Source organism: Saccostrea cucullata, unplaced genomic scaffold, assembly GCF_032062105.1.
Source record: "Saccostrea cucullata isolate Sc308-1 unplaced genomic scaffold, CSIRO_AGI_Scuc_v1 ctg1530, whole genome shotgun sequence".
Taxonomy (NCBI): domain Eukaryota; kingdom Metazoa; phylum Mollusca; class Bivalvia; order Ostreida; family Ostreidae; genus Saccostrea; species Saccostrea cuccullata.
In genome coordinates, this window is record NW_026929346.1 from 153,109 (window position 1) to 178,337 (window position 25,229).

The 25,229-nt window shown below is 31.6% G+C and overlaps 2 protein-coding genes across 2 annotated transcripts; both read right to left on the reverse strand.

Moving 5' to 3' along the window:
- Positions 1 to 1,571: 1,571 nt before the first annotated feature.
- Positions 1,572 to 4,885, reverse strand: LOC134280549 (scavenger receptor class F member 1-like). Its single transcript, XM_062762991.1, has 3 exons — positions 4,693 to 4,885; positions 4,268 to 4,411; positions 1,572 to 2,165 (listed from the first exon to the last, which is right to left on the reverse strand). The coding sequence occupies exons 1-3, from the start codon at positions 4,868 to 4,870 to the stop codon at positions 1,903 to 1,905; spliced, it is 585 nt and encodes a 194-aa protein (XP_062618975.1). The 5' UTR covers positions 4,871 to 4,885; the 3' UTR covers positions 1,572 to 1,902.
- Positions 4,886 to 14,518: 9,633 nt separating this feature from the next.
- LOC134280538 (perlucin-like protein) lies at positions 14,519 to 18,101 on the reverse strand. The gene is made up of 3 exons (XM_062762951.1): positions 18,063 to 18,101; positions 16,241 to 16,337; positions 14,519 to 14,745 (listed from the first exon to the last, which is right to left on the reverse strand). The coding sequence occupies exons 1-3, from the start codon at positions 18,099 to 18,101 to the stop codon at positions 14,519 to 14,521; spliced, it is 363 nt and encodes a 120-aa protein (XP_062618935.1).
- Between the last annotated feature and the right edge of the window lie 7,128 nt (positions 18,102 to 25,229).

Sequence of the window (25,229 nt, forward strand, 5' to 3'; positions counted from 1 at the left end):
TAGTCGTTTCTTTTTCTTCTCTGAGAACCAGCCAAAGCTAATTACAGAAGATGTTTGAGACGAATATGGATTAAAACTTAGTTTGCAGAATTGCAACTTAACTACGACGTGACAATCCAAGTATTCTTTTACATTTCATTTATTCTTAGGTTACTTCTGTTTAAACAAACGCTCGGCTGCCTCCGTAAACCCTCACTTGCGCAATGTCGGAGTTGACAGAGACAGCCGCCATTTTGGACCCGCTTCAGATTTGTAATGTTAATATCTAGAGTTTGGATTTATCAATATATTCAAACAAATTATATAGTAAGCATTAAAAGAAAGGTTTCTATTAACATTCCAAAAATAGATAAAAATATTGAAAAACAAAAAAGTTAGAAAATACGGACTTTTTAATTTCGCTTCCAATAGCAACCGGAAGTAATAACGACGCACGAAAAGGTGATTCCACAAATCTAGAAGTCATCATCTATCATCTCTAACAAGTCTCCAGTTAATATCTTAAGCCATTTTTGAAGAAAAGGGGGAACAAAAATCCATTTTAAAATCAGAAAACTGTCAATATCTTGGAACCAAAGGTGAGTATTCCAAATTTTCCTTCTCATGCCACAACTTCATATAATGACGCATAATTCCTGAAAATTTCACTGAAAACCACTGGATAGTTTTCGAGAAATCGCCTGCACAAAATTGTGGGGGAAAAATAATAATTATAAGAAACAGTAGAATCACTAGAAGGTCTTCCGTGAAGACGGAAGACCTTAATAAGTGTATTCTCTTTTTCTTGATCTTAATATTTTTTCATACATGACTAATTAATGAATAAATTTAACAAATAATATTGATGTCTAGATTTACTGTTCAATAACTTCGTATATCGCTAGTAACATTGAAAACCTTCTATACTCAACAAAATAGGGTGGAACTCTGTTAACTGGAAGAGGTCTGCATGACGGAGTTATGTTTATTAGTGATCTTTCCCGAACTTTCAGTTGCCATTCACTTGATGGGATGGTGTAGTTTTATCCTGTGAGTGTCATATCCTATTTTATAATCTTTTGTTCAATTTGTCGCCAGGTATGCTTCAAGTTTTTGTCCAGAAACAACCGAACGAAATGAAAGGAAATAAATAATCCAAATTATTAAAATAATAAAATTTCCTCAAAATTTAAAAGATTTAATATCATTCTTTCATAAAAGCAAAGGAGACTCTAAAACTTTACACAGTTGTTTAAAGGAAATCAATAGACTATGAAATAGAATTTTTTGAAAAAAAAGTAATGTTTCTGTATCATTCTGAAGAAATTTTGAAGTGTTTCTATAATGCTTCAAAATAGAAAAACAACAGCGAGACAATGATCCTGAGAATGAAAGAAAGACAGAATTTACTGATTTACAATTTTGAAATAAATGTCAGCCTTTTCGGCAATTCCGAGTATTTTTTTTTTCAATTCTACTTACATGCAAAAAAATGTGGTTTTAGCAATATAAACTAACAAGCAAATAATTACATAACTGGCCCATTTCAAGAGCTCAAGCCAAGACAAAAATGAAAAGAACACGTATTGTCATTAAAATAAAAGAGATTTTATTATTATTATTTCATGCTAATTAAACATATGGGTATATGATATAAATTCAATGTTAGTGTCAGTGAATGTCAGTGAAAAAAAATATGAAACCTTGTTGCGGATACAAAATAAAAGATAATAAGCATAAAATAAAGAAAAAACAAGAAACATTGTGAATAAAAAAAAAACTTATTGTAATATCTTCACTTATGAAACAGTGCTGCTTGTCCTCAGCAAATGGATTACATTTAAGTTTACAAATGATAACATTGTTTGCAAATCAATGCAATGTAAACACATCATTCTTTGAGTCTTTCAGAGAACATTTCTCTTATTTGAGGTCAGTGGGGGACGTGATGTTAGCAATCAGTCCAACTTTTCGTCGTTTGAAAGAAAGCAGTTCTCTTACGGAGTTGAGCATTTTCCTCTGTATTGCAAGAAGTTGAGAAAACTCGCTTTCGTCACATTTATCCCCAAGATATCCAGGTTCACAGAACCCTAAACAGGATCCGGTCACGTGATGGCACGGTTCATCGTCTCTACAGTAACCACAACGTTGTTTACATTTTTTACCGAACCAACCGTCATTGCAGGCTGAAATATAATTGAAATAAGAAAAAAACAGTTGTTTAATATCATAGATTTGAAATGCTATATAGCCTACTCCCTTAAGCAAATCATGAAAAAAATATCGTCAAATGCATACTATACAATTATGGACTCTTTTTGTGTTGCATATGGTTTTTTATTCACCAGAAAAATGTCAGTATTGACCCAAGCGAAGCCATATTCAACACAAAAAAGAGTCCATAATTGTTTTATTATATAGTACGGGTTTGAATAAATAAGACACTGAAGACTGCATAAAGATACTTTTACGAACTTACGCCATTGAAAATAAAAAAGTAACAATTATCGCTATGTGTAACATCAAAATGGTTTTTTTTTAAATCCTGCAATAGATTTCAATCATTTTTCCTGCTCAGATGCATAGCTGGCTGCGACCGTTGCAACCGTTGTTTACGACGATGTTTAAGATGTTGATTTTGACGTCACAATGCCGCTGCACGTGCACTGACCCTCCGGTGAATACGGCCTCAAATCCGGTGATTATTGTACAATTATGGACTCTTTTGATGTTGAATATGATTTGTTATTCACCAGAAAAATATTCATATTGACCGAGGCGAAGCCAAGGTCAATATGGATATTTTTCTGGTGAATAACAAATCATATTCAACACCAAAAGAGTCCATAATTGTATTATTATATAGTCGAAATTTGAATAAATAAGACATTGAAGGCTGAATGACGACACCATTTTCATTTACGAACTGTTGTTGAGAAATTAAAAAATGCCCAGATTACAGTTTGTCATCTCCGAGTTTCGCTATGTGTAAGACGTCCAAATGTTTAGAAATAATCCTGAAATAGGTTTGTATAATATTTTCCTGCTCAGATACGTAGCTCGCTGCGGCCGTTGCAACCATTGTTTACAACGCTGTTTGAGGTATTGATTGTGACGTCATAATGCAGCTGCACGCGCAATGACCCTCCGGTGAATACGGCCTCAAATCCAGTGAATATGTAGTATTATGAACTGTTTGCGCTTGTATAGATTATATAGGGAATATAAATAAACTATATAATAAATAGTGTTAAAAAATGTTTGCCCTTGTATAAATTATATTGGAACCATAAATATACTATGTAATGATATATATTATATGAAACTTTATTGGACATTAAAATTGATTTATGCTATTCTTTTCAAATCTTCAAGTTATCGCTCGCGTAGCTCGGTCGTTATAGCGCCTTTATGTTCTAGAGTCTGAGATTAAGGAGTTGATCTCTATGTTGTGGGTTCGAATGTGACTTTGGGACGTGGAGACCGGTCCTTTGAATCGTATCATATAATCTGAGGCCTCGTCTCTCGGTAGGTGTTGGCAGAATAAAGACACTACGCTGATTAATGGTCACGAAGGCCGAGTATAGGACAGAATTTGCAGCTCCCAATTGGCAAGTGGTGACGTCTCCATATGAGTGAAAAAATTCTCGAGAGGAACTTACGCAATAAACACTAACAAAATCTTTAAAGTGAAATTTTAAGATATAGAAATATGGTATCCTCTATGTTTAAAATATAATTTCTTGATTTCTTACTGGCATTGAAATTATAATTGAAAATGGTATAAATTATTGTTTCCTTGGAACGGAGGTAAAGCTTTACATTTTCTTTGATATTATCTTATTTTTCCAAGTTTGCTTCATTTAACACTGTAAATGCAATTTTTGTATCATTACATGTAAACGCATTCAATTAAAAACAATACAGTATTGAAAAGTAAAAGCATATATCATCAACGAAGATGGAAAGTGGTAAAGATGCCGTTCTCTATATATTAGGATAAAATTTATTTGTCATTATTTTGCATTTGATTTATATTTGGTTTTATTAGGAGGTATATTTTTTCAGGTGTATGTAGTTTTTATGTTGAATTGACTGAATAAATATAATATTCATATCTGAATATGCATAATTATATTTTAAAAGATGTACGCATTATCATTAAATGTAGATTACAAATTTGAAATGATTGTCTCTCCGCCTTCCAAAATTGTTCCCGAAATATCTTTTCTATACACATTTTACCGATTATTAACAAAAGTCAAAAGATATGAGAAAAAAATCAAACCTCTGTCGCATTTGTTGTCTCCCGAATCAGTCCATCCTGGTGCACATTCAGGACAGGCGCCAGTTATTGGATCACAAGTTGCATTATTCGCACAATGTCCACAAGCAGAGCTACAATTTCTTCCATAGCGCCCGCTTCCGCATTCTGTGTACGTCAAAATTACATTGACATTAGAAATAGAATAACATCATGTAAATTCTGTTTTTCATTTATAGAATACTATTAACTCTTCTGCTTTCACGAACCAATATTTTTCTAATCACAAAGATTGGACACACGCTCTACATATGCAAACATTGTAAATGCATAACTTCAGTCTTTCACAAGATTGGGAAGGAACATTTAGATGATAGTGGTGCAAAATTAAATGCCTTTATAAATTCACATTTATTTCATAAAATACATAGAGTCAAGGAACATCTTACTTGTTAAACACATTTCTCCCGCATATCCCGGTTCACATGATCCTGGACACGATCCATTGATGTGATTACACGGTTCATTGCCTTCACAATGTCCGCAGACCTCTTTGCAATCCTTTCCATAACTACCAGGATTACACGCTGCAACAAAACGATGATAAAGTATTTTAAAACCCTTCATATTTAAAAGACCCTTTCTTCACATTTTTTTCAAGAGATGCATGTAATGTTAGCGTTGTATTTAGAAATATTTTTTTGAAATGAATGCAAAACTTCACCTATTATAACGAAAAATTCACATGAAGTGACGTTGAATTGAAATCTTTTGTTTGCAATTTAAAATACTCAATTTATTCCAGAGCTTGACAAATTTTAACCAGATGCGATAAATATTCGAACTTAAGAATAAAATAGCAAATTTACATTTGTTTACCTTTTCTGGGTTTTGAAAACAAACGAATAACAGAAAACGCAATCTTAAAAATATTTTATTTCACAAAATAATTACAATAATGAAGACGAAATATTGAACATTTTTGTATTTAGAAGCAATAATTTTATCCCTGATCGGGCTGATGTCTGTTGAAGTTGACATCTATCGTTGATTTCTCTACAAAATATAAATGGTAGATATAATTTTCAGTTGAAAAGAAATCTGTTCACGGGATCTTTAACATATACATTTAAAGAACATGTCATTTAACATGGTCTCTCATATTTTACGTCTGATATACATGATTTTCTTTTCAGTTAAGCATTTCACACATATTGCACTTAAAGGCAAATCTCATTCTGGGGGGAAAGTTAGACACTTAACTGTATTAAAAAAACAAAAAAATGAAAAAGATTGTTGAAGACATTGATTCATAATCGAAGTGTGTAATATCTAAATAAAAGTTTATTTCAAAAAATGCTCTACATTCCATTGGACTTGCCATGGTTATTACATGATAATAGTTCATTAAATACACTGTAATCCTAGCCTTCCTATACCATTTTTCTAGTAGAAGGAAATACTTAGTATTTGGCTTAAATTTCTCAAGATGATCTTGACATCATTCGTGGATTGGTTTACATTCAGACATGGTCGTCGTCTTCTTCAAGACAGAAGAGGTTTTAATGTAATATGCTGTGTATAAAGATAAATCAGGTTTATCAATCATAATTGCATCACAAATCGATTTTTTTAGCAAATGAATAAAATATAATGATGATAATTGTTTTCGATTGACTATTTATACATTACTTATTTAACCCTTTAATATCAATCCTATTGTTATTGCACGCATTTAATAATGATCTCCTGCATGCTCTGTTTCATGCATTCGGATACATTTCTCATAAAACATTAAATCTTAAAAGCTTTCTATTTTTTTATATTGATTTCCTCTGGAAGCAAGAATGGATGCTATGTCTTAAAGATTAACACTTATTCTCATTCGTACTTTACTTCGAGATTATTTGGTATATAGAACTCACTTACGTATGCCTTCTATTTTTTATTTACTTTTTGTATTTCTTGAAAAAAAAGCTACCATTGATACATATTTACCATTAGAAGTTATAAAAACAAATCAGAATAAAGAAAATCTCACATTTGAATTCTTGACAAATGTCTCCGTTTCATAGAAAAACATTTTGTTCGTCAATTAAATGCATTTTTAATGAAATCAGAATGAAACCTTTTTAATGGGTATCTGAATAACGTAACCTCCTTATTAAAGACAAGACATAATATTCAGTAGAGGAATAGAGGAGGTCAATTATTTACTAAAATACATGACAGAATAATCAAATAAGTCATATGTATACGTTAGCAAGAAATAATACAAAGCAAAACACACTTAGCATAGATCAGAAATAAGTATGCAATATTAAAAAAAAATTTATTTGCATACAAAAAATACATAAATAATGAATATAACTGAAAAGATGGGGCGAATTAGCCCCCCCCCCCCCCCCTTCCCTTTTATACAAATAAGGTTTAGTTGGTAGAAAATTGATTATACAGAAGGCGAAAAAAAATGATGGAGGTCGGGAGGGCGGTGGCTACTTATTTCTTAGGGAATTTCTCCGTGAATTGATAAAAAATGGCGACTTACGCTAGAAAAGTGCGCATGCGCAGAGAGCACATACAACTGTTCTATCTTAATACAAAATATCTAAGATCAGTACCCATAAATGTTTTATTTTCATAAACCTTTTTCATGCAAACTTCAATAACGTAACCTCCTTATTAAAGAGAAGACATGACATTCAGTAGAGGAATGGAAGAGGTCATTTACATATATATTTACTAAAATAGATAACACAATAATCAAACAAGTCATATGTATACGTTAACAACAAATACTACAAAGCAAAACTTTCTTTTATTTAATTTGAACTCGTTACTACTACTTTATGAATAACCACATACCTCCATATTGTCTCTGTATATCAAGGTATATTTCCATAAAAATGCTATGGGACTTTGTAATTTGTCTGTCTACAATGCATTATTTCTATCCAAAAAACAAAGTAACTTTGAAAAGGACATAACTTTTCTTAACTAGATTAATTGCTTTAAGAAGCCACATTAGAAAACCAGCCAATGAAAAAAGTAAGATATTAATAGAAGCAATGAGGAAGGCAAGAACATAAGTGTTTTGCTTTCTGTGTTAGATGAAAAATACTTAATATATAACAAGTGTTCTTCTCAAAATGTAAATCTACACTTCATTCCTGTTTAAAAGTGTCACTAAGATGAAACTTTTTAAGCGGAAATGAGTCTACAGTGCATATTACAAGATGTAGAACAGATGTACTTATATGACCTGACTTTTTAAGCTGTATGTTGTTAAAGTATTTCATGCAAAAACAAATATCAATTTCTTAAAATTAATTTACGCAGTATATTTCCAACGATAAATCTAACATTGGATATTTTGACATCATTAAGCCTGTTTATTTCTAATGTATGTGAAACTTGTAAATTCACACGGATTGTCTTTATTATTAGTCATCTGCCAACTTCTGTTTTATATTCTGATTATACACACAATAGCTTGAAGTTAATGTAAAAGATACTCATGACTACTAAATATATGTGTATTTTTTTAAGACCAGGTGGTCTCCCAACAGTATATTTGAAATACAATAGGTAGAATTGTGCAATTACATTTTTAAAATTACATAAATGGGTTACATTAATAAAATCAACCGCCTTGTTTTTCAAACCTCCTTTGATACATGTATATGTTGCATTTAAACCATATTTTTATCAATCAATAATCTAATTTTGTTTGTATTCTCTCCTCTCATTGGTTGATTTCCAAAAAGATACGTAAATTATTTTGTATAATATTGTTTAGTATTGGATTACACCCCCTTGAAGACCAGCTTAATCATCTTATTCGTGCAATCCCCTCATCACCAGTCCTCGGAATCCATGGAAAATTCAAAATTTTAAAAAAGTATCTTTAACTTCAAACTGTTACTCGAGCTTATCTCATGTAAACAAACATCATGGCCGGCTGCTAGATCTGCATATCAGTTATTACCTTCGAATTCCTTCGCCTCGTATCACTTCCCTTACTACTGTTGTGTTTCTGAGCGTTTGATTTGAACTCATAAAATGCAACACAATTTGTTATCCAAAGTTGTTTAAATTTTTTAAAATTAAGATTAAAGGATTCGCAGATTATAAAGCGTAAACTGACCAGATTATACTCGATAATTTGTCCAAGAATTAGACCATTCCTTAAACAATTCAATTTCCCCTTTCATTGCTACATAATTGGATAAATACCTCTGAAATCTTTGTGAAAGAGAGCACGCATTCTGACACATCTGTTTTATAATTGGTTTTTTATTAGAAAAAAGATATTGATGGCAAGCTAATGAGAAGCTTTATGATCAACTTTATGACTTCCCTTATTATATATCTATATAACAAATTTAGTGCTGAAATTGCTTGGAAACTTGTCTTAACATCCCATTATTCTAATATTAACATCTACTGACTAGGCTAATCCTGTAAAATCAAATCTTTTCTTCGAGGGGTCAAAATTTTGAGGTTTAAGGAAAATAAATTGGTTCGTAGGGATTTGTTTCCATGGTTGAAGAATTGTTCAGTAGTAATATACGTATGTTAAAAATTACATTTTGTTGTGGATATAAACTCAAGGGTCTTTCAAACCTAGAAAACTACGGAAATTAAACACCCAAGAAAAATTATTTTACAGTAAGTATTTCGATATTAATAATTAATTAATGCATGTAAAACAATTTCAGTTTTGGTTGAATTTGCATTTTAAAACAAATTATTTAGAGCCCAAGGACAATTTATGACTGTAAAAGGTTTGTGCATTTTCTGCTTTTAAATCCACATAGTCATTCTTATTTCCTTGGAACCTTTGTGCTAATGAAACATGAAACATTTTCGATAATTTTGCGGACGAATTCCTGCTTGACTTTGATTTGTGAATAAGAAGCTTCTGTGTCCCAATTCGTCATCTGTCATCGTAAAAAATGAATAACCGATATTTATGTTTATTTCCTTACAAATTAATTAGACTGATAACCTCATAAAAAATGTATGAAAGATAAAGATCACGTCCTCGTATTAATTGATCATCTTTATCTCTGTCATATAGGTCGTCGGAGTCGCATCACATAGACAACCACATGGAGGTTTCAATCTTTATTAACTAACTAATGTAAAACATAGAACCCAAAACTGATACATTGTATAATTCCGGATTACTGATACATGATAATCTCGAATACCTTTTATAAGAAAACGGTTTGGGGAATTTTATTATTTCTTCTAAAAGATATATTTTAATGGCTTAAATTGGGAATTAAAAGCAAAATTTATTTGCAACAACTGGAAGTGTAAGTCACTTGTATTCAAGGTATTACATTCATATCCTAACAAAATCTTAAATGAAAGGAATAGCGTTAATGCTATTAATGTGTACACTCTTTTCATCTTATACAGTATATCAATTGTGAATCATTCTTCCAAATATTCTTAAGAAAATTACATTTTGTGACTTAATTATTCTTTTGGTAGAAAGAAAAAATATAATAAATATCTTATATATATATATATATAAAGGGTGTTAAGAAAGTTCGTTCTACATTTTTCTTTTATTTTCAAAAAGAATTACTATTAGAAGGTATACTCACAGTCAATAAAAACGCAACACCCTAATTTTAGAGTGAAAATTATATACGGGTTTTAACTATGTACAAAAAAGTAAGGACATCTCTTACTTTGCCAAATCAGTTATTTAACGGTTGAATGAATTTCTTTCTGTTACAGGAAGTTGCTTTTTAGCCCTCTTAACAGGAGTAAAAAAATTGCATTTTAAATAACATTTTTAACAATGTTTTTGGTTTTCAAGGTTTTGTAGCTGTTAATCATAAGTATTGTACTAAAATCCCGGGGAAAAATCCTTCTTTCTTTACCGGATGTGATGCCTATATTTCCTCAAAATGACTGATTTAATGCTGGAAATTCTCAAAATAAAGAAAACAAGAGCTGCAGATGCAAATGTACTCTATATAACGACTCATTAAGCTCATGTGTTTCAACAGCATAAATGACAGTTTCTAGACCGGAAGTCCAAGAGTTGCTACACTTCGCCAAGTGAGAGAAAATTCGACAGCAGTATCTGAAAAAACATGCATTTGAAAATGCCCAAGAATATTAATTTCGCTTAGATTCAGACATTAATAAACCTAATGCATGGAAGAAATCTAGCTGCATTTTTTGTACATGGCGGACTAGCACGTTTTAATTAGATGGTCGGAAGGGGGATGTTTTAAGAGTTACCGGATATTTGTTCCTTTCTAAGGTCTAAAGATAACATTTAATATAATGTTGAAATGAAGCATTAATTTTTGTAAATTATCTTTTTACCTAAATATATGACTGCCATCATGAGAAAAAGACCCTTATCTTTTGACGTCACAATGCTCAGAAAACGACGTCAAAGTCGCGGAATTGTAGACACGGAAGTAATTTTTGTTGACTGCATTTTGTAAACAAGAAAAAAAATTGAATTTCTCAAAGCGTAACAAAAATTTGAAGCTTGATGTGGATATTTTTTAATAGGTATATGATATTATTACAATTTAGTAGGTAGATTAATTCATAGTTTTGCTTAAGCATTTTAATTGATGTTGATATAACGGGCATCGGACATGCACTTTGCTAGCTCTGGAACAGCCTTAAACGATGTCGATGCATGACTAAATTAAAGATGTTGCATATTTGTTTTCTGAGCAATTTACAAATGCTTAAATTTGAGTTCATGTTAATAAGTCTTATTGTTAAAAGGTATATTCCATATACATGTATATTTGAGAGAGAGAGAGAGAGAGAGAGAGAGAGAGAGAGAGAGAGAGAGAGAGAGAGAGAGAGAGAGAGAGAGAGCAGGGACGTAGCAACAGGGAGGGGTGGTCTTGTTCGAGTTGGAATTGCATGAGCATTTACAAATGGCTGCAAGTTTTCCTTCGGAATGTTCCTCATTAACGGAGTTAATTAACGGAGTTAATTAACGGAGCTGCCCCCCTACTTTTTTGCCAACAATACTATTACTATTGAAAATGCTCAGTGAAAGGTTGGTTTCCCCCCCCCCCCCATTTTATATTTAAGTGAAGAAATGTGAAGGAAATATAGTATTGTAAGCTTAAAAAATGGATATTGAAAGGAATATTGGTAGTGAAAAAAGTTAACCTCTACACCCCCCCCCCCCACACACACACCCCACGAAATAGGATTTTCGACTTTGGGTAATTTTCCTTTTTTTTTTTTTTGCTTGTAAACTTTTTCTGGTGAGTAAAAACAAAATGGGGTTGCCCCCTCTGCTTTCAAAATCGATGCTACGTGCCTGGAGAGAAGAGCGAGCTAGAGATCTTAATTACCGATCTTATCAGCTATATATTCATATACCTTAATTTAAAACGTATTTAGCCTTTTCACATCATTTTAATTTTAATCCATAGTTATACCCCGATGATATGATATACATGATATACCCCAATAACCAGCCTTCGATGAACTGCGATTTTAAAATGTGTCTAAAATAAGGGGGAGAAGACAGGGCTCGAGCTGTGATTCGCCATTGTCGCCAATTGCGAATTTTTTTCAAAAGTGGCGAAAAGAAATTCATAAGTGGCGAAAATGAATTTTTTTGATGTACAAAATTTGAGTAGTCCTGGTTAGCTCCTTTGTTTATTCAATGTACACAGATAAGTCCCTATGTTTATTTAATGCAGCAGAGGTGTGAAAACTGAAACCTACATGTAGGAAATCACGTCTCGCTTGAACGAACACAGCTGACTAGGTAACTGGCCTGGAGCAATAAAGGGTTACAAAATTGCTTGAAATAATATAATTTGGATTAAACAAGGGGGTATAAAGTGTTATTAGGATATGAAGTTAGAAATAAAGATTTTTATCAACAAAATCTGGATCTATGTAATGTTAGATCGTTTTTTTTAAACCGAAAGTAGGGAAACATGACGAAAATGGTGAAGAATTGCTTCAAATTTTACCTAATTAAAATTGAAAAATGTGTATATTAAATAACCATAAACTGACAAAGAGTGAAAAAGAAATTGGTTTGGAAACAGAATTATCTTTAATTGATAAATTACACTGAATTATTTACAATAACATGAGCTTGCATATTATATTAAACCCTGGAGTCACCAAGTTGTTAAAATAAAGTCAACTTTTGAACCTAATTTTCATTACTTTTTAATTACTTCTTTTCACAATTGATTAATGAGATGATGAAAATTTCAATTTTTAAAAAATGTCATATTTTTACTAGGGCTCCCCCCCCCTCCCTCACAGGGAAAAAAAAATAAACAAGAGACATTTTCTGTCAAGATCAAGTTGACTGATATCAATTCAATTTCAAATTTATTGTATAATTCCAACATATGTTTTTTTAATGGATACTACCATAATTAAAGCTTTAAACATTACAAATTTAAAACAATGTCTGTGTCAGATAAACATAATTGAAAAAAGGACTAACATAAAGTGATTGCATTGTCGAGAAATCAGATACATGTAAGTTTGCCTTTCCTTTTGTCGCGAAAAGTGGCGAAAAATATTTTCGATCCAGTGGGAGCCCTGGGAGAAGACAAGTAAAAAAATCTCCGAATAACCGATAAAAGCTAATTAAAAGCTAAGAAACATAATCCCTCCTTGATTGAATAAAGACACTGGTAACATGGGAGATCAAAACCTTCTTCATCAACAATGAATTATTTTTACTAAACAGTAAAAGAATATGCTAAGGAAAAAATACGAATGATGGGGATGCCACGAAAATTTTGCTAAAAGGAATTGTAAGGTAGAAATTACTATTGTTTCATATTTCTGAAATTGTTCCGATAAAATGAATGAATGAAATCCCACTGGAACCTATTTTGCAATATGTTAAGAAATTAAATACAGCTATTGTAGGCTTTCCCCAAAAGCATTATACCCAATGTTGAAGATATTAACAATATAACATCGACAGTGATATTATGAATGAGGATATTTATTAACCAAAAGGAAAAAAATTTCGATTAAGCAAAAAGATGTACGATTGCCAGTTTCTGGATAACATCAGATATATGGCTACATGTACATCTCTTGAGAATACATCACTGAAGGAGCAAAAAGTATGTGACAAATTGTTATGGGTGTAATTTCCAAAAGTTATGAAAATGTTTAAATCTTTAAAAACTTGAATGAGCGTGAAATATATATCACCAACTATTGAATTCATGATATGAAATAAATAAGTCACATCTTGCGTTGAAATCTTCAAATTTGATACATGTATGTGATACGCATATCTCGACATTAATTTCTTAAAGTTCCGTTGAAATCTAGATAAGACTTTATATCATAATCCTAACATGACTCTTCGGAAATAAAATTCATTCAACCGTTAAATAACTGATTTGACAAAGTAAAAGATGTCTTTACTTTTTTGATACATAGTTATAACCTGTATATAGTTTTTACCATAAAATTAAGGTGTTGCGTTTCTATTGACTCTGAGTATATTTACAATTTGTGATATTTGTTGTTTACAGAGGTGTCCATTGTTGCTACTGATAAGGTTTTTTCTGTCTTTTGTTGAATCAAAATGGGGAGAACAGGTATTAAAACAGATGATGTCTGTTAGAAAATTAATGGATGATGTACATGTGTGACATATACATGTATTAAGCACGCAGGTCAACACACCCTTTCAAATTATATGCAAAAATTATCAAATCTGTGAAATATTTCAAAATGACAAACCTATTCTTTTGAAAAGTGATATATCGTTCTTATACCTACACTCATCAGCTAGTCTGATGCAAGATAAGCTGCTATGAAGAACCAAAAGTAAATTATCCTTTATTTTCACTCATAATAACCAGCATTTCTATCATTCGTTAGCTTTAAATATGCTTTATATTTTTTTTCATATGGAAGAAAAATCCTATACTTTCCTGCTAGAAATGATTTGCTATAAATCTAAAGCATACTCTTTTGATTTTGTCATACTTGAAATTTCATCTCTTTAGCTAAGCACCACTTTGAAATTTTTGAAAATATTTCATCCCGGAACGAACTTTTTCAACACCCCTTAGAACCATTCAAAAATTTAGCTAAAGCTGCGTTGACAGGAATGCAAAGGTATTAATTTATATTTTGTTTTCAAGATATCATCCGGTAAAAGTTGTGCTTTTGCGTAGATGATTGTTCCAAATGCACAATATTAGGTAATGATATCCCATATGGAACAATAATTCCTTTAGAAATAGCTGCTTTTTCTCACTCTTTTTCACAAATGAATGCTTTGTCCCATCCACAGCTTGTGTCATCCCAGTGTCCACTTTGACAAAGTTGGACACAGTTGCCATTTCTGCCATTTTCGGGCTGACCAGGATGCCAGTTGGAATAATTTATTTTGGTGTTCCCGTTCCAGGTAAAATCTCCTTCTTTGTCGATATCCGTTGCCCCAATCCACCTTGAACATGCGCACATGTAACTGCAGACACCTGAATAAAATGAAAATGTAAATTCTGTAACTTTGTGAAATCACTCGTATAATTTTTTTGTGAGGGTTTAATTTTCGTTGTTATCGTGAAGAGACCAACGATTTCGTATTTTTCACGAAATTTGAAAGAATATGGGCGACAAAAACTGAAGTAGAAAAATACCTTATGTTCGTCAAATAAGAAAACAAAAAATAAAATCCAAATTAAATCGCAGTTTTCTTTGATATTTCAGTTGAAATGAGGTTTAACCTTATGTAAAATCTTCATAATTTGCAACAATCTCTAAAGTCTACTATAAAGCAGGCACAATACATAGTTGGTAAAAATGACAATTTTTCCATTCTACAACCCGATTTTTTATAGGTATGTCTTACTCAACTTTTAAAATTATATCATTAAGGTATGTGCAATAAAAAAAAAAATTAGACAAAATAACGATTTGCGAAATAAAAGATACATGTACCAAAGATTTTCTTAGACTTGAGATTTTAATTCCTTTAATGGTAGGCTTTTTTTCTATACATTGGTATATAATAGGGTGTATCAGACAGAATGGTAAATTAAAAAGACATACTGCATTTCAAAATGCCATTTTTCAAAGTGAAACATTAAGAAAACGAGTTATAAATTGAGATATTTTTAACCTTATTATACAACGGTAATGAATGCATAAAATCTACAGTCTCACAGAAAAGGATAAATTACATAATGTTGTTGAATCCTTAAAATCATATATATAATTGAATAACGGTCTCGGTATTACTTTTGACATTTGTTCAAAATTGAGTTATCAATTATTCAAAAGTATAGTCATAGAGTACGGGACCAGGAGTTTAAATCAATTACGACGTCATGATTAATCTTGCATCAAAGGAATTATCAATTAATTTACTAGCTCTTGACCTTAATTACCCGGTAAATCATGGAACAAGAACTAACTCAATCTTAAGAACCCACTTTTATAACACAAAATTTGAATCTTACGTGGAAAATTTGAAGTCAATAAATTCACGTTTCATATCACAAAGAAGAATGAAATACCCAAAGACGCTTTGGGCTATGCAGTGTAGTGATTAATGTGTTAGTTTCTAAGAAGAAATATGCATATTCAAAATTGTTATCTCTTTAAATTCAAAGAACCTCTTTTTTTTTCTTTTTTGTTTTTTTAACAAAAAAAAATAATAATAAATCATGGTGGAAGACTTTTTTCTACAGAAAAAATTGCCATAATTTCAAAAATTAAATTTGATTCTGATTTGTAAGACATTTTGCGCACTTTATCTGACAATATTCTTACAAATGCATAACAAATGAATTATCCTTAAGCCACAGCATCAATGTCCCAATATATTCTTCTTTAGCCATGAGAAAATTACTCAACGAAAATATTTCGATACTGCACTATTAAATACGGTTAAAATAATTGCAATTTCTTCAAAGGAAAAAAACCTACACATTTTATCAAATGCAAGTCTTTAAAACTTTACATTCTCACCATGTTTCTGAGAATTAAGAAAGGTCTCCATTGCCCAAGTATTTTCTATTTCAGTGTCTATTTCCAGTAGGTAAGCCTCATTCTGTTCACAATGTTTCTAAAATAATATATATGGTAAATCAATAATATGCAGGAATATATGGTAGAATAACAGAAAAGGAAAGCAAAAACTATACCATGTACATTAGAATGTGTATAATCAAAAATATTGCTTAAGGTCATAAGCAACGTAGTTTGAACTTTATTGGTCTCTTTCCTCCAGATGAAGAGTTCCACTTAACGAATGACCTGTGTGGAATACTTTTAATGTCTATATATCGATTTGTGCATCTTTTCTAAAACACATTTTGATGGAAAAAAAATCTGGAGTATATGTGACGTAATTTTTTTGGTATACTTTTCTTTGAATAATGTACATATTTTCATAATTTGATATCTTCCAAAAATCCCTGGTAGTGCATTCTGTTTTTTGTCTATGAACATCTGATGGCACTATAAGGCGATCTTTCAAACTAAAGTTCCACTAAAATTTGAATCTGTTTAAAAAAAAAAACTAAATACCAAAAAAAAAACAAAAAAAAAGACAGTAGTGAATATAAATGAGTCCCTTAGTGAAGGATGGTCTTTCACTTTAAAAAAAATATTGAATATTAACAGAAGAGTGTGGAGCAGGAAAAAGATCATGACGTTATAAGGGACGTAATCTACGTTTGCTTTCGTGCACCGGTGTCCACTTACATGCTTTCTTTTATTTTTCATAATTTTCTTATTTAAAACATGAAATGCACGATCATAAAATGTTACTTTTTGTTATGACAAGGAAAGAAATTTAACATAGAAAAGAGAAACAAAAATGTTTTCCCTGTCTACGACTTTTTTGGAATAACCCTCAAAAGCTTTCGTTAAATTCCGAAAATCCTTTTTTGAAATAATTTGATTAAAAAATTGTCAAATCTAGAATGCCATCTATTCCATTTTCGTTTTGGAACCGGGAGTGTCCCGATGACTTCAACTTACTTTTGCGTTCTCCCAGGTATCTTTTTTCTTGTTTAAGAAATAACAATGGTACTCAAAAGGAACCCATCCTGGCTGACAAACTAAGGAAATAGACAGTTAAAAGGAAAAATTAGATATTCAATGTCGATAGGCAATGAAGTTTGAAATATTTTGAGAAACAACTTTGAGATATTTCATTTCAATTTTGTTTAAGAAAAATAAACTTTGGATACAAATGATGTTTTTTTTTTCTTTTATAATGCTCGGGTATTTCTTTTTTTACTATTCAGTAATTTTTATGGCAATTCTGTTATTTGATGAGATAATCTAATTTTTGTCCAAAATCAATTTATTCAAATGAAAAAAAAAGGAAGGGATTGATTAATGTCAGATCCATATCTGTCCATTTTAAGAAAGAGACGCCCCTTTTCTGCTTAATTTAAGGTCTATCAAATATTGATATCGGAAATAGCTATGCTCATTCTATTGTGGTAGTAGGTTTTGTTTTCTATCAGTTACACACAGTTATTAGTGTCTAGCACCACTATGACTGATTAATTAGATGACTGAGTTCAGAAACAAATAGGGATCATCAAACTCATAGATTCTTATATATTTCCGAAAACTCTCATAACCACATGTCACTTTATACAATTATTTTGTATCAGGGAAAAAATTTAAAAAATTTCCAAAAATTAGTGTGGAGTCCAATATGGCACATGGAGCCATTTTGGGTGTTTAATAGATACAAGTATCTGTTCAGTGACTCGGCTACGTTTCACCTTATAAATACACATGTACAATTTTTCATGTACAATCTTTATACCTCTGCTGTTGTCCTCAAACCGACTGTGTAACGTATCATTCTATGTGCAACAATCAAATTCCTTTGCACAAAATATGTTTTTTCCTCAGTCCAAGGTGAAAAAAAATTCTAGGAATGATATGTGGAAATGCAAAGAGTGCCTTTAGCTACTCTGTTGTAGGTTTATATTTGTGTACACAGAGTCTTACTTAGAAATCTTCAGACCCCCCCCCCCCCCAAAAAAAAAATGCAGGTTATGTTTAATGGAGCTGTTTGGGTTTTATTGGTGAAAACTACAATAGGAAAACTCTTCAATTTTATGCAATATGTACCTTACATTAACTTCAGAGTACATGCCAGGCTAATGAAAAATCTCCCGTTTATGTATTTCTCCACCTGTGACACGGGTATATTCACAATAGAATTCTACGGGATATTGTCATTTTTTTGCTATTCAAAGCAAATATTTCAAAAACTAATACTACAAAAAAATAGACATTTTGCTCAAATTATATTATGCGATAACTAATACTTTATTGTATGTAATCTGGAAGAAAACACAAAGGACAATGTATGGTATCAGTCGAATCTGGCGCCTTATTTGATGTAAAAATCAGTACAATATTAAATTGTGGTAGTTTGCAGTTCTGAACGTTAAATGATGCTTGTTTGAAAACCAGAACTTATATTTGATTCAGAGCTTACACGGAGGCCACAAGCGGTTGCAGAAATTAGACAATTTCTCAAAATTTTATCAAATTTTAGATACGTTTCTCTTAAGGAGACATAGAGCACGAGTTGGCATATCTGAGACTTTTATACATTAAAATACATCTGATACTAATGTATGAAATAAATAATCTTGGTAGATAGGCAAGTTTGTGCTCTTTTACAACGCCAAATGTTATAAACCTGGATTATTACATTTTGCGTCGAGATCAACGCAAATTGTAACTAGGGCTAATTGTAACGGGGACCGTTACAGATGTTCCCCAAACGCTCCCCAACTCCCTTTTGGTGCCGTATTCCCTGTAAGCGCTATTAAGTAAGACACACTTTATGCAATTTAGACTTAAACAACGTTTTCCCAGAAGAATACAAAATGTATTTAAATTTTAGCATTGCACGCGTGCTCATCTGAATGCATATGCGTAATGACCACATCATCTTGTCTACACTATATATATACATGTATTTAAATATACTTAATAACGAATCAATTAATCCAGAAGTATTAGAAAATACACTCATTTAAGCGTATTCTAATATTACTCATTTCACATGCACGCACGTGCATGAGGACTATACCTTCTTGTAGGGGGTTATTATGTCTGTCTATGTTCTAAATCCCATCCTGTTTTGTTGAAAAACAAGGGAGTTATAGCCATTAACAGTTTTAGCCAATAAGATTGCAGCACACGTGCATGCGCGTGTTTTCACGACAATTGTTATATATCATATTGTAGTACATCCTAAAGTATGTATATATTTTAGATTTCATAGCATTTCGTCAAAAAACAGAAAAGATATTGAGATTTTTGTTTCAGCCAATCAGAACGAAGCGCACGTGCATGTACGTGCATGATGACCATACCTTCTTGTAGGAGTCTATCATATCTGTCTATGTTCTAAATCCCATCCTGTTTGGTTGACAAATAAGGTAGTTATAGCCATTTCAAGTTTAAGCCAGTCAGATTGCAGCGCACGTGCATGCGCGTGTTTTCATGACAATTTTTATATATAATATTGTAGAACATCCTAAAGTATGCCTATATTTTAAATTTCGTATTATTTCGTCAAAAAACAGAAAAGATATTGAGATTTTTGTTTCAGCCAATCAGAGCGAAGCGCACGTGCATGCTCGTGAGTTTGTGCTAATTTGACAGTGTCATATTATCTACACTATTAATATATCTTTATATAATGAGTTTCAAATCATTTAATTAATAAATGTAAAAGTCATAGCGATATTAAGTATATCGGTCATTTCACTCATTTCACGCGCACGCACGTGCATGCGTATGCGCGCAAAATGACCTTCGTTCCGCACACCTACACTACACACCTATTAACCCTAAAAAGGTTTTAGCTTAGTTGGGTGAACAGTTTCTGAGAACACTCGCGGACAAAAAAGTACCGGAGAACAAAGAAGAAAAAAAAGAATAATAATAATAATAACTAGAAAAGAAACTCGTTGCAAGCAACGAGAGGTCTTCCGTCCGATTCTGAAAAAAACCCGCAAAATCGAGCTGAAAAAGTGATAAAACTTTTTATGGAAACAAAGGAGATTGAACCCGGGTCGCCAGCATGGAAATACAAAGCGCTTACTGTTACGCTATTGGGACCACATCTCTAAATCTACTTGTATATTACTTCTGAATCAATTCATCTGTCTTAGAATAATGAAAGGCGGTCATTATTCATAATAATGCGTTAAACCCCACGAGTAAATCTTCGCGCCAAACTTGCTCAAGATGATCCCATCGGAATTTGTTACTTGAGTTTTAACAGTAATTTTTAGGATAGATAATCTATTAGTGATGAACAGATGATACTGTTTTCTTTCCTTTATTCGATATGTATTCAACTTTTTATTCCATGCAAAACCATATACAGGCATGTCAATGTTATATATTTCTGCACTATTGTCGCCATGTGTCTACTACTGAAGTTGGCCATGATACATTATTTCGTGCCAAACGTCACAAGTAGTTCTTCACGCTATTCCTTTGAAATGTTTGATCTATTTAATGGATCTGATAGCTTCAATGAAAATTAGAAATGCATGTTCGAGCGGAATTTCGAGCGTAAGAAAGTATATTTATCACATTATACAAATATTATATCGTATACGGCCAAGTAACACTAAACACCCATTCTCAATATAAGGGCACAAATGCCTCTCTGATTTTTTAAAAAATGAAGTTCAAGATAACAATTTTTCTATCAATTACCTTTGAAAGAAAGTATGTGAAGATTTTGTTTCCAGATTTTTTTTCATCAAATTTTAATACATGAAATAATGACAAGACGGTAAAGTAGAGGGTGATTTTATTCAGAAATGTAGCTTGAAATGTACGTTACTCTTTCTTCAATGTCCAAAAAGATATGTAAAAAAAACGCAGCCATTAAAATCACAATTGGAATATCTTATCTTAACACCAGCACATCCTACCAACTCTGTCAGCAACATATTTTCTCGGCATACGAACGTGCGTTTGATTTTTCCTTTCAAAAAACAAAGGTTACTTTTTGATCCAGATATATGAAAACATTTTTTTAAATATATGCTTTAAATTCTTCTCCCTGTTTTCTTTAGAGCGATCAGTTTGGAATCTTGTCATTTTCTATAGATACTGGAACTTAACATGTACATGTAGTAAAATTCTATTTTGTAGTTACTGTCTTTTTTAACATATATCCATGCCGATTTAGAAAACTACGTAAATATAACGTACATTTCAAGATATATTTCTGTTTAATAAAAAGCTTAAAATTCATCTAAAATTCATCGTTTTGTTTCAGTTATTCCAAAAAAGATTCTCTATGTAATCACATTGTGTTATATGTAATATTAATCACCACTACAAAGACACGATTGCCTCAGAATATGAGTAGGTAACGTACATTTCAAGCTTGTAATAATATGTAAATTAGTAATAAGAAAATATTGAAAAAAGCAATTATTGACATAAAAATCATTTCAATGAAGCGTTTTAACGCAGTAATATAAGAAATCATAATGTAACAAACGAGGTTATTTGTCATCAACTACATGAATGTCACGTCAGTTCGGTAACGTTCATTTCACATATTACTGGGGAGTCCCCTCCACCTCAGTTCGTTACCATTCTTTTGTGCTGTTTCGCTGAAATTGACACCGATCGTAGCCTAGTTACTTCTACCTGTGTGCAAGGGTACAGACAAAAAAAATAAGAGTCAGACGTATTTTGTAATGATCTAACAAATACTCGTGTTTGGCAATTGAAACTTAACATAAATCTATTCCGAATATATTCATCAACAGTCTTGTTTACAATTTCATTTATAATTAGTATGTTGCAACATCGTTTGTCAAAACACAAACATACGTGCTTTTCAGCAGATCTGGAAAAATATAACCCAAAATGCATTGATTCAAATAAAACTGAGTATTGTGTGCCTTTCAGTATTTGAAATGTACGTGACCGTCTTGTGTTCTGGGTTTATTTGTTTTGTTTCTTTTTCTTTTTTTCTGTTTTTTTTCACCAATTATAAGCCTATTATAAGCCTATGCATACCTTTTTTTTAAATTATCAACAACAATTAAATTGATATTGACAAAAAGGTTGCCAAAGTTGAATTTAAGACACTTAGAAATAAATTTTCTAGCATGTGGTAACAGTCTACCACATTTACGAGGATTGGGGGTGCATTTAGATGGATTTATGTGGTCAGTTGTCAAATGGATTGTAACGATAATTTTGTTCCGCTCGTGTAAACGCAATTCATTGACTAAATTTAAAAAAAAATGTCAGTTAGAAATACGCAAAATGTACGTTACCATACGTAACGTACATTTCAAATATAAAAATCAATTCTCTTCCACAAGCATAGGTTAGACACGCAATATATTGATACTATTTGAACTTGCATATCATAAGAAATGCATCATACAGGTTTCGTATTCAGAAATATATACCAGGTATCAAAATTATATTATATAAAATTGACCTTAATATATTTTTTTCCTCAGCAGAAACGTTTCTTTTCATTAATTTTGGGATTTAGCCGACCTCCAACCTTTGAAACTTTCCTTTGTGTACACATTCGAGTGTGTGAAAGTATGAGAATACATGAAAATTCGTGCGAGATTCACTTAATTCGAATTTCATGGTAACGTACATTTCAGTAACGTACATTTCAAATGATCACTTTTCATGTAAAAAATAATTTTTAATTGTGTTAAGCAAAACGTCTTTGCCAGTTTACAGGATACTAGGGGTTGCTTATTCAGAGTCGTCTCATTTTTTCTACTTAATATATATTCTTAATGGAAGAATATAGGTAACGTACATTTCTTTCTTATCTCTACGATTAAAAATGTCTTTCATTCCGTAAACATATTTATAAAAGTTGCTCAAATTGTTCAATTTCATGTTACATTATCTAAGTAGGAGTAATTAATCCTTTGAAATTTCAAATTCAGCCCATCAATAAATAAAGGAGAACAAAACTATCAGGTGTATTATCTTTGTGTTTGCTTGTAATGTGGTTGAAATAGAATTAAGCGACAGGGACATTGCACAATAAAAATTATTTATTATCACAAAGAAAATGTATTTATTGTAATGAAAAGAAATATATATGATACAAGGTTTAACTTCTCAGAAAATTTTTACTTGAGAATCAAAACTATATATTACACAGAAGGGATTCAGCATAATATTTGCCTCGGCGACAGTAACGTACATTTCAAATAGGCTACCATATTTGAATTTGGAACTCCTTAAATACCCTTTCAGATCGATAATTATATGAATTCTTATTCATTGTTATATGACTATTTATAATGTTGATTTAAAAATTACATCAGTGGTATTTCTTCTAAATGAAAATGAGGCGACATTATTTGAGCCCTTATATTGAGAATGGGTGTAAAGCTGTGAATTCGGTAAGATTTTCCACGCATTTTGTATCCTGTTTACCCCCAAAGTGGAGATGAGTTACACGTTCATGAAAAGACTGGAATGTTTCACTGAAAAAAAAAAAAAATCACTCGCCCTCCGACGGTCGAGGAATCTGATACTCTTCATGTTCAATAACTTGCATTTATTACAAGAATATTTATATAACCTTTAATAAGCAATCTTTAAAAAAAATGTTTTTCTTATTTTTGTCTTTTCTATTCATTTAATATGTCATAAGTGTGCGAGGTAAAATAAACAGAAGTCAAGTAATACTTCAGAAACATAGTGAATATTAAGTCAGGCAAGTTTCTTGAAAATCTATTACTTATAACCATGGTTTAGGATAAGTTTTCCCTGGTGCAAAACAAAAGTCTGTAGTCATCGTATTTCCAGTTGTAGTCATGTTGTATTCTACTATGAGATGCAGACAAAAGCAATTTCAACAGAAGTTTGAGGAAACCTCATATTAAAACTATACTCAATGCAACGTAATTGCGATGTAGCAATCTAAAGAATCCTTTACATTTCATAAATCTTTTTCGTAGAAGTTTCGTTCATCTAAACGCTCAGCTGACCTTCTAGAACCCGACTTGCTTAATGGCGGAGTTTACGGAGACCGCCGTCATCTTGGACACGCTTCAGATTTTTAAATGTGAATATCTAGTGTGTGGATTGATCAATTCTTAAATAAATTATATATTTTGCCTTTCCAGGAGGATCTTAATTACCATTAATTCTATCAAAGAAAAATATTGAAAAACAAAAAAAGTTGAAAAAGTGCACATTTTAAATTCACTTCCTGTAGCGACCGGAAGTACTGACGACGCAAACGAAGGCAAAATTGCACATCTATAACTCATGGTCTATCATCTCTAACAAGTCTCCAGTTAATATCTTGAGCCGTTTTCGAGAACATTCGAAGACAAAATTGCATTTTAAAATCAGGAAATTGCCCATAACTTGGCACTGGTAGCGAATTTTCCAACAAACGGAATTTTATATAAAATTCATATAATGACCTATAATTCCTGAAATTTTCATTGAAATCCACCGAATAGTTTACGAGAAATCGCCTGCACAAAATTTTGTCTAAAAAAAAAGAATAATAATAAGAAACAATAGAATCACTATAAGGTCTTCCGTGAAGACGGAAGACCTTAATAATAAGAAACCGAGTAAAAACAATATGTTCCCAAACTCCGTTTGGGGAACATAATAACGCAAAATGTAATAACACGATTTTTAGATTATTACATTTTGCGTTATTACATTTTGCGTCGAGATCAACGCAAAATGTAATAACGTCCTTTTTCGTTGTTGCATTTTGCGTTATTTTATTTTTTGCATTGAAGACAACGCAAAATGTAATTAACAATATGTAATAAAACAAAAAAAAAAAATGACTGCGTTTGACAAAAGAAATCATAAAATTGATCCAAATATATACATGTAACCAACATGGGAAACACGTTGTTAAAATGTTTAGAACCAAAACAATGAGACCAACGTTAGGGCTTTT

What these genes read in the sequence shown, in the direction of transcription:
- LOC134280549 (XM_062762991.1), bottom strand. Translation starts at nt 4,870, where the DNA reads ATGAAGGGTTTTAAAATACTTTATCATCGTTTTGTTGCAGCGTGTAAT. An exon ending in GGGAGAAATGTGTTTAACAA is followed by an intron (nt 4,412 to 4,692) that starts GTAAGATGTTCC and finishes TGACGTACACAG; the next exon opens with AATGCGGAAGCGGGCGCTAT. An exon ending in AGACAACAAATGCGACAGAG is followed by an intron (nt 2,166 to 4,267) that starts GTTTGATTTTTT and finishes ATTATATTTCAG; the next exon opens with CCTGCAATGACGGTTGGTTC.
- LOC134280538 (XM_062762951.1), bottom strand. Translation starts at nt 18,101, where the DNA reads ATGATACGTTACACAGTCGGTTTGAGGACAACAGCAGAG. An exon ending in GTTTGAGGACAACAGCAGAG is followed by an intron (nt 16,338 to 18,062) that starts GTATAAAGATTG and finishes ATATTATTTTAG; the next exon opens with AAACATTGTGAACAGAATGA. An exon ending in TCTTAATTCTCAGAAACATG is followed by an intron (nt 14,746 to 16,240) that starts GTGAGAATGTAA and finishes CATTTTATTCAG; the next exon opens with GTGTCTGCAGTTACATGTGC.